Genomic DNA, 15526 nt, shown 5'->3' with positions numbered 1-15526 from the left:
GGGGAAGCTTTATTATAGAAGTAGTGGAAGCTTGAAGCCATGAGTGGGCAAAATGTGGTCAGATGTTGTTGGTTTACCGCTTCCAGCCAGCATTGGAGGTGGTGAGAATTTTTGTTGGGTGTCGGCCAACAAAACCGAAAAGGACACATTTTGCTAACCCCTGATTTAAGTGAATCCCGAGGGATTATTCCAAGCACAATCCATTTTCCTTGTGGTCTCCAAAAGATGTGAAAACATACAGGAAGAGAATGTGGTACTTTATTTCTGGATTGTATGCTTTTATGTTGATTCTTAATCACTTCTTTTTTTACACTTGTTATTGTTTTCTTTTGAAACTAATCTGGGTAAGCAGTCAGCCTCAGTTTGACTTGATACAGGAAGGGCTGCTCCACCATTGATTAAAATTTGAGCTACAAGGGAGAAGCTTGAAATTAGACCATACAATTCAATAACCTCAATTGCATTACTCACCAGGTTTTACCTTAAAAGACTGAGCTAAGAATGAATCCAACCAAAAAAAAAAAAAAACCCAAAAAATCTTTTCAAGGCTTTTTTGCTTATTTAAAGCCATTTTTATTGATTCTTCACCATGAAGAGAAGCCAATAAAGCAACATTCTACATCCGTGCTGATTGAATACTATGGGTATGCAGAAGGTTTTCAGTATCAGATGCATGCTGAATTCCTTGCCCATCGAGCTGCTTTTGTCTTCTTATTCTGCTACTGAATGTCAAATGTATCTACTGCCAGTTTAGCATGATGAGAAAGCAGTTATCTCAAGAAGGGTTGGATAAAAAACTGGAAATATAACCAGTAGAATCCACATACGCAAACATACATGCACACAGATTTGAAGATTTATTTAGAAAATTTTAGAGCGAATCATTTTAAGCACATTGTCTTCTTCAGAGACTGGAAAGTGTATTTCCCAAGGAAAAATTCTTCCAAAACAATTTTGTTGACTCCAGAGTAAGGAAGACAATGCTACTGTTGTTGTCTCTCTTGGTAGGACAAAATGTGAAGTTATTAGCATTCGAGGTTGGTGTATGTCCTCACTGCAGTTAAATAATCAATTGCATCAGAACTTTTATCACTCAGTTCAGAATACTTTTCCAGAAAAGAGCTAACATTTAAAGGACTTTCCTTCTACAGTGTGGTAAGAACATAAAAATTATCTGGTGGTGGACCTCCAGCGCTCAGGCTTAATCTGAGCCTTAGAAGACCCACATCTGGCCAACAGGGGTCTCTGGAATAATTGGCACTTGGACTGAAAGGAATCTCCCAATCACTGGATTGAAGTTAGTGGAGATTTCAGACAGACAGATAGCTTCAGTTTTTGTTGTTCTCTACGTGGAGAAAGAAGAACAGGAAGAAAGCTAATAGTGTTCTCAGCAGGCTCGCTCCACCCCTCTTTTCACGTAAAGGTGTAAAACTAGTTTCCCTGGCCGGAGCATCAAGTAAAAAAGCTCTGTTTGGTGTTTCGACTGGGACCCAGTTATGTAAAGTTGACATCTTGAATTATAAATAAAATTACTGGATTGATGGTTAATTGTAGCTTTTCATTTATAATGTCTACTGATTTTAATGTATTTCCCTCAAAATGTTTATAACAAACCAGTGTTCCCAATTAATATGAATAAAATTCTTGCTCTTCTCCTTATAACTCCAATAAATATATGAACATTTACAACATTTACAGACAAAGGCATTTTTATTTGTCCAATAATTTTAATATTAACTTTTATAGATTTTTTAAGTGATTTTGCACCCATGCTTCATTTACTGTACACTGTCCTGTAATCAGAGATCACTGAAGGCAGGTTTTTTTTCTGAATTATTGTTTGTGATTTTTTTACAAAGGAGTACTGATAATATATCCTACCATTTTTCCTTCAGAACTACAGAATGAGAATATCATGCTTTGGTGTTTTTTTTTTAAACCAGATAAAGAATTATTTCTCATTCCAGTAAACCACTGTGCCATTATAAGCTGTTCCCATTTCCTGGAGATCTTCCAGGGCTTTTATTCAGACTTTGGGTTATACACTGAAATGGAAGAAAACAAATAGTTTCTGACCAGCTCCTTTAAGTCTGCTCTTTTAGTTATAAAGTGGGCCACTAAAGAGATTCAGAGATACCAAGAGAATGGAAACGAACAGTAAAAACTTAAGCTTCTCTTAGCGCCAAAAATCAATGGGATGTTGAAATTAATTAATTACTTAATGTAAACATTTTACCCCACCCCCAACTAGAAAGGTAAGGTTAATCAATAAAAAGGAGTCCCAGCTTATGATCTAGAAAGAGACAGCACAGATTACTCTGGGCAGCTAACAACATTTAAAAACAAACCCTATCTGCCCATCCCCACTCACATGGCATAAATAGTGTGAATAGTAGCAATATAGCCAGTGTTACTTTCGCTGTCTTTTATTTACTTCATTACTTGTCTGCTATCATCGTTGTTGCTTTGTTGTTATTGTTATTGTGATTAAAAATACTAGGCACAGTCAACATTATAAAAAGATTGACTGGTATTATATAACAGATATAAGTTCCAACCAAAAAACTTACGTATCTGTTAAATATTGGCACATTATGTATGGTGTTCCTAATATTGCTGTTTTTGTACCTCTGATTGTGTGATTTTTTTTTTTTTGGACTTATATACCGCCCCATAGCGCTACAAGCACTCTCCGGGCGGTTTACAATTTAATTATACAGGCTACACATTGCCCCCCCCCTCAGCAAGCTGGGTACTCATTTTACCGACCTCGGAAGGATGGAAGGCTGAGTCAACCTTGAGCCGGCTACCTGGGATTTGAACCCCAGGTCGTGAGCACAGTTTTAGCTGCAGTACAGCGTTTTAACCACTGCGCCACGAGGCTCAGATTTCTGATATCTACAACTGCTTTTAGTACTGTGTGAAATTTCTTGATATTGTTCCCAAAGCCCCAATGACTAGGGGACCACTGAAGTGCGTTTCTTCCAGAGGAGAGATTTTTCGATAGCCAGGTCTCTGTACTTTGTTAGTTTTTCCAATTCTTTATTTTCAACTCTGGCATCCCCTGGAATTGCAATGTCAATAATGCAGACATTTCTTCATTCTATTATTACTATGTTTGGTTTATTACGTTCAAGGTGTATTATAAGTTTAGATTTGTAAGTCCCACAAGATCTTGACTTCCTTGTTTTCTGACACCACCTCTGCCTGATGGTGTGATTTCTGAAATATGCAACTGCTTATACAGTAGTAATGTGTGAAATTCCTTGATATTGTTCCCAAAGCCCCAATGACTACAGGGACAATTGAAATGTGTTTATAGGCGTTGTTGTTGTTGTCCTCTGAAGGGGCTGCTCTGTTGCACTTGTTAACTGTTGGCTGAAATCCTTTGATCTTAATTACATTGTCCTTTTAATCCAATTCCTTGTCTCAGCTAGACTAACCCATTAAAACAGTTGGATTTCTGTGTATGTTTAATCACCTTTCAGCAATTGATTCCTTCAGTGTAGAATAGCTGGGAGTGGCAATTAGACTTAAGCTGTGTTTTTTGTTTTATTGGTGTTTTTCTGGTGTGGTGACTTGTTAAATGCATGTCAACTTTTCCCAACTCTGTGTTGCTCGGATCCTTTGTGCAAGCACAAGACATTTGTTTCACTTAAATCTGTCACTTCTTTTAATGGCCATATGTTTAGAGTGAAACAGAACATAAGTATTTGATAGTGGTAGGGAAAAAGGTTGTATTGGTTTTATACCTGGATTGTATGTCGAACAAAGGTATCACGCAGCAGCCAGAACAAAGGCACAGATTTAAACAAAATTTCAGGAGTCATGAAGTCCTTTTCCAAAATGAAATGCTAGTCTTAGAACACATTTTTACAGGTGTTATGGTTTGCTAGTTAAAGAATCCTTCCTTTGATTTCAGTTTGCATTCAGTTTTTTTTTTGGGGGGGGGATACATAAGTTGCCCACAACCATAAGTCAAATCAAGGATTCTTTAATTTACTGCTTCTTGTGATGTGATTCCTGCTATACCAGCAAAGCTACTTAACAGAATACTGACCCTTGAATTCCATGGCACCACAGGTACATGTGTCATCAGTAAGATGCATGAGTGCATGCACAAACACACACTTAAGTGCTTGCGATAGGTCACATATTATTACTGCCTATAAACTACAGTGTGTAAGAGATTTCCGTGTCATAGATGCTTGTGATTTCTGGTCCTTTTCAATCTGATTAGCATTTAATTTTGTCACTGATAGTATGGCTAGTCAGGTAAGCACTGTACTACATTTTTAACAGTGCTTAAATTTGCATTTATTGCATTTATTTATCATATTTTGAAATAAAGTGCATGGATTGCTGGAATTGTTCTAGGAAAACAGTATGCAAACTTTAATACAAATGAAAAAGTAAGTGGAAATTGTTGACGTATTCCCCCCCAAAAAACAGTAATTAAATCCAGTTGCCAATGGCAGTCATACATTTACTTCTGGAAATTAGTAGGGAAATTGTCTAATGTACAACTACACCACAGGAATAAATGACCTACAGTTTTCCTCTTTCTTTATTATCTTAAACAAACTTAACATTTTATAACAGGCTTGCAGGATTTTCGTTATAAAGGAAGACATGTATCTCAGAGTAGAAGGCTTATTATAATGTTGTTTTTTCTTTGCTCTCAAGCTAACTGATGAAACAGCTTGTTTTCTAAGAGTGTAAGTTAAGAAATACACACTGGCTCAATCAAACTTTTGTAATTGCATGGAGAATACAATCCAGAGAGAATTTAATCTTTTTGTTTAACACTGTTGAAGTGTAATCAATATGTAGGATATAACTGATGAACAGACAAGTGCATCTTTCATGTGCTTTGTATCTGTTTTGGATAAAGAGCAGTACCTGTTTAATAGGAAGAAAGATCACTCCACTTAGCCAAAAACGCAATCAAGAATCTGAACCTAAACAGTAAATCTCTTTTTATTCAGCCTTCCTTTCTTCAGCAACTCTTTTCTTGAAGTGCTGAAAATGTATGGTAAGCACCTCGTAATTATCTTGCTTTCACACTCTTAATAAGTGTCTTTCTGAGAAGATGAAATGCTAATGACCACCATTCTCTAGCTGGGGGGGTGGGCTGTGTGTGGCAGCTCATCTTTCCTTAACAGAAAGAGTAAACCTTTTACATTGATACCTTTATCACTTTCCTCTCCAAGGAAATCTAAACCCTTGTTTTGCTTTGTCAGCAAACTGGTTCCATGAGCATCACATCTGGCCTATTTGCCTTAACAGAAAGTTTTATTGCCATCTTTGCCTGATGAAGATTTCTAGAGAACTTGAAAGCTTATTTTATTTTTAATTTTTTAGTGATCCAATAATTTTTTTTCTCTATGAATGGATCACAGAGCTACTTCCCAGCTTCTCTTTCTTCTTCCCACTTGCCACAGCAAACAATCCCTAACAGCTCCTGTCTTAATGCATCATATTGAGAGTTGGTAGCTTTAGGCCTCCCTAATAAGGGTAATGTTTCTGTGAAAGCCAGAAGTACTTTTTTTTTCTGCTTTGCTTTTATGTGGAAATGTAGACCAGTCCTAGAGCAGTCCTTTGTACCAGAAATCTAAAGCAATGGGAAAAATCAAAAAAGTCTGGTATGGGCATCGACAGGGGTCTCCAGTCAAGAGAAAGCAAAGTGTCCTGTTTATATATTAACCCATTGTATTTAAAGCATTCTTTGAGCAGTTTACAATTTAATTATGTAGACTACATTACTCCCCACCAGCTAGATACTCAGTTTACAGACCTTGGAAGAATAGAAGGCTTAGTGAATCTTGAGCCTATCGGGATCAAACTAATGAGCAGAGTGTTGGCTGTAGTATTGCACTTTAACCACAGCATCATGAGGGATGTTGACCTCAATGGTAAAAGACTGGAAGGAAACAACATAAGATCAGGGGGAGGGCAGAGAGTCTTTTTAATTCTTTGGAAAAGGAAAGGGGATCAAAGAAAGAATGCAGGCACAGATTAACTAAAGAACAGAACTCGAAGACTTGAAGGAGGATTGTCCAGACTAAGTGGCTGTAATTAATTTTTAAAAATTATTGCAATTCTTAATTTTCCCTCTTCCCAAGTAATTACAGTACTTCTAAACTTTCCTGACTATCTGATCTTGCTTTTCACATAGTTAACATTTTTATCATATGTTAAAAAGAGAGAGAAAAAGACAGGGATATGTAAACAAAACAAAAACAACAGAAAACTAGGAAAAGCAAATATTAAAAAAATGTGTGCAACAGTTTGCGTAAAGAAAGATGGGGACTGGGTAGTGCATTGCTGTGGTAAAACAATATTTGTAAAGGAAATGTAGCTGTGCCAAACAGATTTTTCAATTCTCATGATTCATATGGCTGTATAGTTCAGCGGTTTAGGTATCAGGCTGCAGAACCAATGGTTGGGAGTTCAGTTCCCCAGTGTGTCTCCTATGAGTAGAGCCAGCCTGTGTAGCTTTGGGCAAGCTGCACAATCTCAGAACTGTCCCCAGAAGAAGGGACTGATAAACAGCTTCTTAATACTAGAAGACCCTGAAAAGGGTTGCAGTAAGTCAGAATGGACTTGACGGCATAATAATTATTTATGATTCATGCATTCATTTACAAAGCTTGCAGACATTTTCTTGGCTATAGCTCCTAAAATCCCCCTGGCTGGGGGATTCTGGGAGTTGCTGTCCAAAAAAAGTAACACTAGACTTTCCAAGATGGAAGTCATAGAGACAGAATCATGTATCATTCAGTTAGCTTGCACTACTGTTAAAATATATGGTATGCCGTAATCAAGGTGCACCTTTATCATAAAGTTATAATGAAGTTCATATGTGTGTATATTTGAAATGATCTTGTCCTTAAAAATGTAAAGCGGTCACATTCTTGATTAAATTGAAACATGTTTTAAATATGCAGAGTTCTTTGTGCCATAACACTCTTTTTTTTTTAACTGCCTGAGTATCTTGAAAGAACATTGTAGTCTTTAGCAGAAAATTATTGTTTTAAGATGGCTGGACTAGACTAAGGTCAAGAAACAAAAGCGAAGGTCATAACTATAAGGTGAATGATAGATATAAAATGCGTTGGTTGGTTCTGCATCTTGTGAAGATCATTTAGTGATTCATTGGGAAGAGTGCCATCTACTGACCTGTCAGTCTAAACTGCTGATGGCTTTTTCAGCTGGGCTCCAGTTAATTCTTATGAAATGACAATGTAAAAAAGACAGATTTTTAAATAAATTAACTAAACACACACACACATACACCCAACAACAACAACCATCTTACCATAAAACAGCACTGAACAAACAGTTAGAAACACTAACCTAAAGTTGAAGGAAATAGGCAAATAGGCAAACATATATTTATGTAGATGCTAATACAGGACTGTATGCTCTTGCGCCAGTGTACTTAGTAGCAAAATCAGTGTTGAAACAAAGAAAAATCATTCCAGTAGAACCATCATTATATTTAATTAGCTTCCGTGTTTCACTGGCAGAACTGGGCCTGCCCCCATTAACCCCAAGGACAGAGAGATATGAGATCTTTCAGTTGTCAGCATTTACATACAAGTTACAGTAACACTCATACATGTAATTGAGTAAGCAATGAGATGGTAGTGGATAAAGTACAGTTCAGTGCAACTTGTACAAACAAGCAGACCAAGCTAGATTCTTCAGCACAGGGGAAAGAGAAAAGGAGGTTGGGGGGAACCCCTGACCTGGTTTGCAAGGGAAAGGCTCTACTGTCCTGCTCATGTTATAAAGGAAGAGAACTGGTAGGTAGTTGAAGGAAGTGCTGAATCCAGAGGCTTTCCTGGAACTTTGTGCTTATTTCAAAAGAAGACTATTTGACTTGTCATTATGCAGGCAAATAGATCATGTACATTTGTCTGTCTGAATGGTTTCCTATCGACATGAATAATGAGTCAGTCAAACTAAAGCACTTTTGAGTTTCCCATTCATTTTGAGGATCAAGCTTTAGTGTTGGCTAAATGTTAGTAATTTGTACCCATGTGAACTTTGTGATTATAGTATAAATGCAAGGAAGACCTAGTTTCCATTGGTAATCCGTTCAAAAGCTGCTTTTTTCAGTTCAGCTTTCATTACATCACTACCCATTTATAGTGATACCAAACTATAGCCTTGACAAATCTTTAGTGAAACAGGATTTTATATTTTTATATTCAGAGTTCTTCATTGACAAAAATGCAAACATATATCAAATTAAAATACTTCAGTTGACCATTTCATACTCTATTTAAATAGGCTCATAATTCTATGTTGTATACCATTTACATTATAATGTATTGGCTGTAATCATGTTGCATAATGTAGTTAGTTGCCATAGAGCAGGCCCACTGAATCAGTGAATAAACTCCTCTGTAAGTTTCATTGATTCAAATGGGCCTATTCTAATTGTAGCTGCTAAGCAACAGGATTTCAGCCATGATACCAAATTTATCTTGAATGCAATAAATAAAGTTAAATGATAATAGAGGTCTTTATGTAAATTGAGATTGAATTCATAGCGAGAAGAAATGATTTTTTAAAAAAAATCATTTCCATGTAATATTTTTTTAAAACTCATTTCTTCTGACTGTGAATTAATCTCAAGTTACATAAAGACCTGTATTATCATTTACGTAATTTTTTTTGCATATGATATAAATTTTATATCATGGCTGAAATCCTGTTGCTTAGCAGTTGCAATTAGAATAGGCCCATTTGAATTTAAAAAAAAAACCTTACATATATATATATATATATATATATATAAAGAGGATAGAAATGAGATTAAGAAAGTAAATGAGCAATAATTGTGCTCTCACTTTGCCCAGAAAAGAACTGAACATTCCACAGATAACTTTTATTAAGCTGACACAAGTATGCCCTCCTGGAAAAAAACTACCTGCACAGACCTAATATATATTCATCTTCTGTAAATACATTGGCTGGAATTCTGTTACATGAACAATGAGATTGTTTCAGAACTTGTACAGACTAATAAAGCTTTATATGATCCATATAAAGTGTTCTTCCTCTCTTTACATCTCATTGTAGATATTTACCTTTCTGTTGCTTGCATTCCAGTTGCCATTTGCCCTTGATTTAACCCTGTGACCAGCCATCCATACTAAGCAATGTCCTTAGGTTGGCTTAAGGATGCCATGATCACAGTGAGCACAGAACAGCATTTCTCCAAAGAATCTGTACAGGAGACCCTCCCCCCCCACTCCTTCCTCTCTATCTTTTCCTCCCAGTGTGATGTCCTTTTTGCAGATGCAGAAAGCAGGGTTGATGATGGTACAGCTAGTGCTGCTGCTGTTGCTGCTGTGGGTTGACTGGCTTGTTAATGTGCCGGATAATACAGCAGTCAGGAATTATTCCACTTAGCCTGTACTTATCAATTTACTGATCCTCATGTACAGTATATCTTTCACACCAACATTCCTGTATTTCACGGTGTGACGCAATGTCACTGCACTGACATGATGAGATTATGTGTCCCCCAATCCGGAAAGGAGATATTCATTTTCTTCCAGCTTGGGGTGCAGCTCACTTGCAGATGGCTATGACAGCCTGCTTCCATGATGACATACAGTGGGGTCTTGACTTGAGAACTTAATCTGTATTGGAAGGCAGTTCTCAAGTCAATAAGTTCTCAGGTCAAATCTGCATTTCCCATAGGAATGCATTGAAAACCATTTGATCCGTATCTGCTCTTTTCCGTCCATAGAAATTAATGGGAAGCTGCTATTCCTCCTTCAACCACTAGAGGGGGATATTTTGTTTCTTTTTTTTCTTAGGTCAAGAAAGGTTCAGGGAAGGCAGGGAAAATACAGTCCAGGCAGTACAGTGGACCCTTGACTTACAGAATTAATCTGTATTGGAACGGTGGCTGCAGGTCAAAAAGTCTGTAGGTCAAGTCTCCATTGAGCTACAGTGCATTGAAAACCAATTAATCCTGTAACAGGCCGTTTTTGTTCCATTTTGGGTTTTTTCTGGTCTGTAAGTCAAATCTCAGTCTGCAAGTCAAATCTAAATTTTGCGGCCAGAGAAGTCTGTAACTCAAAAAGTCTGTAAGTCAAGCCGTCTGTAAGTCAAGGGTCCACTGTACAAATATAATGGTAGGAATATCCACAATCTCCAAGAGAGGGGTTAGTTCCCTGTTGAGTCCACAAGTGGAGTATAGCTTGGAACGGTTGGCCAAGAGGGCCATGAATAAAGCTGGGATCGGAGCACATCAGCAGATTGGGTCCAGGGTGTAATCTTTGTATTAGAAGTAAATATCTGAAGTAAATACCCAGGGGGATTGAATAGGAGCTGGAAAAGGCTCTGATGGACATTCAGGAAGGCTAGCAGTTCAGTGTGCAATAGAGCAGCAAAGGAGAGTGGGAATAGGAATGATAGCATAGAAAGGAAAAGAAAATCATGTTTGAATGAAGGGAGATACGGACTGCAGACGTGCCAGTTGTGATCCCAAAACAAAAACATGCTCACCACTGTCGTGAAATGTGTTGGGTTGGAAATGCAAATGAGGAGAGAGACAAACAAATCAGAGCAGCACATTCCACACTAGTTTTCCGTAACCACTTCTTTCCCACTTCCCCCCCCCCCTTTCTTTCATGAAAAACCTTCACTCGATTTCAGATCACAACAAGATATTGTTTCAAGATACAATAAAAGATGTGTGCGGTGTAAATGAAGACATGTCAGGTGGTGTGTCCTGTGCCAGTGTGCTACTTGGAGGAGTAGCGTAAGCAGCATCTGTCTGTCCTTCCAGAGCCTCTGCTTTCAGTTTCCCTCTGAAGTGAGATTTGTTTTTTCTAGCACTATGAAGGAAAAGAATCATACCTAAGCTTTCTCTTAAAATGTTCGTTCACTCAGTGGATCTGCCTCAATATATCCCAGGTGTTCATTCAAAGCTGCCTAGAGTGGTCCGGTGGGCCAGATAGGCGGGGTATAAATCAAATTTTAAAAAAAAGATTTGTAGTGATTTTCCTTGATGGTTGTTGTAGGGGTTTTTTGTTTGTTTGGCCGTGTTCCAGAGGTTTTTCTTTCTAACGTTTTGCCAGTCTCTGTGCCCAGCATCTTCAGAGGGCAGGAGTCAGAACTCTGTCTTCAAGAATACGACTTTCCTTGACTTTATTCTGTTCAGATTTTAACTTTAGACATAACTCTCCCAACCCTGCCTTCTGTTTCCCGTATAGGTTCGTAGAGGTGCTGTGAATTATGGCTCCCTTCTTACGGATATCGTTTAACTCTTTTGAGCTTGGACCAGTAAAAAATCAAGGAGAACAACTACAGCCATTCTGTTCAATAAAAATGAAAGAGGCTTTAACCACAGGTAGGTAAACATACCAATTTATGAAATGAAAGTTTTAACAGACATGCTGGCAAGACTGCAGCCCAATTCTGTGCTTGTTTCCTTAGAAGTAAGTTTTTAATGGCTGCTATTCTCAAGGAAATGTGCAGGGAACTGCCCATCCAAGGATTTCCAAGCACTTTCATTGTAGCGTATATACTATGGATCACTGGATCTGAAAGTACTTTTTTAAAAAAAAAAACTTGGACCAGGAGGAAAGATAGAAGTAATTTGTTTGTATTTGAGCCATGTTTTAAATGGATGTGCTGTTTTGCACATATGTAATGGCCAGAATCCTGCTGCCACTTTACATTTCATGGGGGAAATTATGTAAATCTTGGCAGCACATTTCTACTCATTAACAAGTTGCTGGCTGCATTCCCAGATTTATTTCTTCAATTCCTCCAAGCCCATTTTCAGGGAGATTTTTTTTTTTAAGGAGAAGCTGTTTCCTTCAATGTTGATAGCGTACCTTGTCTTCTTCAGTTGCAGAATCAGTCATGCAGACAGTTGTGCCCTGGGCCTGCCATGAGTACCTCAAGACACACATACATATGGGGAACATCAGTGGGATTTTGTGGTTAAGAGTTTAACATCTTAATGAGACCTTAGTGACTTCAGAATATTGACATACAAAATAAAGAATTAACAACTGGGTGCAAGGGGAAATGGAATCGCTAGAAAAGGAAGGGGTGGCAAAAATAGGCTCATTGACTGGATGGGCCAGAAATGCATATAGGTATCAGTGGGAAAATACAAAATTTTAGGGTTTTTTCCCACCAAATACAAGGTAGGGATGTGGCCCAAAACACAAAAATCAGAGGTGCGTAATTACTTATTTAGAGCTACGAAAATAGTGTGGAAGAGTTCTCCAGAATTCTTGGTCAGAAGGATGGTATAAAAATTAGTGGATAGGCAAGACACAAAAATCTCATGTGATCTCCCTAAGTAGCTTTAATATGCTAAAAGATCAATTTTCTGTTACCTGGAATGCACAATTAATGGGTTCTCCAAATGGGCTAGCTGGGATTTAAAGAATAGCTCATTGCTCACAGACTCTCAACTGGGTGTAGAAAAAAGACACAATTACTAAGGCATTCTACATTAGCAAAACTGGAGATTAAATTTATTCTAGGTACATAAATTCAAAAATTCAAGTTAAGTTTTTTTAGACAATTGAAGCCTTCATTGTGGTGCCTCACGCACAGAATCCTAACATGGGCCAAGATGTGCTGAGCCCAGAACATTGCATTCCTGTTGGGATGTGGAATTGGGTAAATCTACAAGTGAGAAGATAGCATTGCACACATGTCCTGGTTTAGTGCTTCTTATGGGCAACTCTTCGTTGGTGTGTGATTAGAATTCTAAACTATATGGCCCTTTCATCTAACCCAACATGGCTTGTGTTCTTGGGGTGGTAAACGGAATCTAGAATGGAGTTGTTAGAACACTGAATAGGAGCACTTCACTTAGCAGCTACTTTTTGCTTCGCTTCACTTATATTTGCAAGTAAGGAACCATGTACTAGTATAAATTATTGTGCTACACTTATATTTATATGTCTCTCATACCAAAAGAGTAGTGATCAAAGCTAAAGGTGGAGAAAAATACCCATTTTGCACCTAAGTATCTGGCTACTTTGCTAGATTTGTTGGTTTTAGAATAGTGATAGGAAACCTGGACCACCCAATGTTTTGGACTACAGATCCTACAGTTCTTGACCTGTGATCGTGCTGACTGGGCTTTCTGGGAGTTGGAAGTCCATAATACTGGAAGTCAGAGATCCCCCTTCTCTGTTTTAAAACATAATCAAACAAAATTCATAGGCATCCAGCCACCTGAAACAATAGATAGTTTTTTTAAAAAAAAAATTGGAAAACAATGTAACAGAAACTTGCTGTAACAAGTAATTTTGTGACATCTTAAAGTATTATTTGGCTTGAGCTTTCCTAGATTGAAATCAACATCATCCCATGCATTGGATGAAGTGGGCTGCACTTCATGAAAGCTTATGCCAGCTGGGAAAAGGCTGGTAAATCAGATACCTTTATGCAGAAATTCATATGCTGCCAGTACATCTTATGAGTCCGTAGTTGTATTAGAACATGCGATTAATAACTCCCACAATATGACTATGGAGAAATAAAGAGGTTAGGAAGGAGCTTTTCATTAATGGAAATATCTGTTCTGAACAGCTGTTGCCAGAAAGGGTCTCTGAATGCAGGTAAAAGCTTTTTGATGCAAGTAGAGGAGATAAAGTAGAACTCTGCAGAATATCCTTAGGCAGCAGCTGCTTGTGAACATTTGAGGGAACTCATTTGGGAAACCAACATCATCAGCATGCTTGTCACATATCTCATTTATAATGCTGTCTATGGCAAGCCTTACCTTATGAGATAAATTGACATACTGTTATTTACTGCTGTTTGGACATCACACTGAGAACCATACATTCAAACAAACAAAAAAGTCTACTGCATCACCATAATCTTAACTCTGAAATAAAATCCTGTGTCAGATACATTGTGGAGCATTAAATGACTGATCATTCTCTCCATGAAACATACAGGCCCCTTTATTTTTTAAAAAGAGAGAACCAGCAATCTTAACAAATAACTGTAGTTTGCCTTCTTAGAAACATGTTGACCTTTAGTACAATGGGCTATATATCATAAATGCCTTCAGACTTACTTGGGCTGTATCATTTTCTCTACATTGTTGAGAAATTATTTCCAGGCTTGGAGTTAATAAAATGAGGGTGATCCAGTGCTCCCATACTTTAGTTTTTCCTGAAAGTTGGTGTTTGCATGGTAGTATTTCATGCATATCTTCTTCTTTCATCTCCAGAGAGAGGTAAAACTCTGATTCAAAAGAAACCCACTATGTACCCAGACTGGAAAACTTCCTTCGATGCCCATATCTATGAGGGACGTGTCATTCAGATAGTCCTCATGAAGGCTGCAGAAGAGCCAATGTCTGAGGTGACTGTAGGAGTATCTGTTTTGGCTGAAAGATGCAAGAAAGGCAATGGAAAAGCAGAATTCTGGGTAAGTATAATGTATAAAATTTATTATTATTTATTTGATATCTCTGCTTTTTAAGATGCTGTCAAGGTTTGTCATCACTTTCCTCCCAAGAAGCAGGCATCTTTTAATTTCATGGCTGCTGTCTCCATCTGCAGTGATCATGGAGCCCAGGAAAATAAAATCTGTCACTGCCTCCATATCTTCCCCTTCTATTTGCCAGGAGGTGATGGGACCAGTGGCCATGATCTTAGTTTTTTTGATGTTGAGTTTCAGACCATTTTTTGCACTCTCCTCTTTCACCCTCATTACAAGGTTCTTTAATTCCTCCTCACTTTCTGCCATCAGAGTGGTGTCATCTGCATATCGGAGGTTGTTAATATTTCTTCCGGCAATCTTAATTCCGGTTTGGGATTCCTCCAGTCCAGCCTTCCGCATGATGTATTCTGCATATAAGTTGAATAAGCTGGGGGACAATATACATCCTTGTCGTACTCCTTTCCCAATTTTGAACCAATCAGTTGTTCCATATCCAGTTCTAACTGTTGCTTCCTGTCCCACATATAGGTTTCTCAGTAGATAGATAAGGTGGTCAGGCACTCCCATTTCTTTAAGAACTTGCCATAGTTTGTTGTGGTCCACACAGTCAAAGGCTTTTGCATAGTCAATGAAGCAGAAGTAGATATTTTTCTGGAACTCTCTGGCTTTCTCCATAATCCAGCGCAAGTTAGCAATTTGGTCTCGAGTGCCTCTGCCTCTTTGGAATCCAGCTTGTACTTCTGGGAGTTCTCAGTCCACATACTGCTGAAGCCTACCTTGTAGGATTTTGAGCATAACCTTGCTAGCGTGTGAAATGAGTGCAATTGTGCGGTAGTTGGAGCATTCTTTGGCACTGCCTTTCTTTGGGATTGGGATGTAGACTGATCTTTTCCAGTCCTCTGGCCAATGTGGAGTTTTCCAAACTTGCTGGCATATTGAATGTAGCACCTTAACAGCATCATCTTTCAAGATTTTAAATAGTTCAACTGGAATGCCATCACTTCCACTGGCCTTGCTGTTAGCCAGGCTTTCTAAGGCCCACTTGACATCACTTTCCAGGATG

General features: G+C 38.1%; 1 protein-coding gene across 1 annotated transcript in view; it reads left to right on the top strand.

The window, feature by feature from the left end:
- The window catches only part of PRKCD (protein kinase C delta), an 83771-nt gene that overhangs the window by 23243 nt on the left and 45002 nt on the right, over window positions 1-15526 (top strand). The window contains exons 2-3 of the mRNA XM_020796665.3: window positions 11247-11383; window positions 14249-14448. Coding sequence (XP_020652324.3) covers window positions 11269-11383; window positions 14249-14448 — 315 coding nt within the window. The 5' untranslated portion in view covers window positions 11247-11268. The remainder of the gene's footprint in view (window positions 1-11246; window positions 11384-14248; window positions 14449-15526) is intronic.

The sequence above is a fragment of the Pogona vitticeps genome, chromosome 2, assembly GCF_051106095.1.
Source record: "Pogona vitticeps strain Pit_001003342236 chromosome 2, PviZW2.1, whole genome shotgun sequence".
Lineage (NCBI taxonomy): Eukaryota > Metazoa > Chordata > Lepidosauria > Squamata > Agamidae > Pogona > Pogona vitticeps.
Note: the sequence above shows the minus strand (reverse complement) of the source record. Positions and strands in the feature narration are given on the sequence as shown.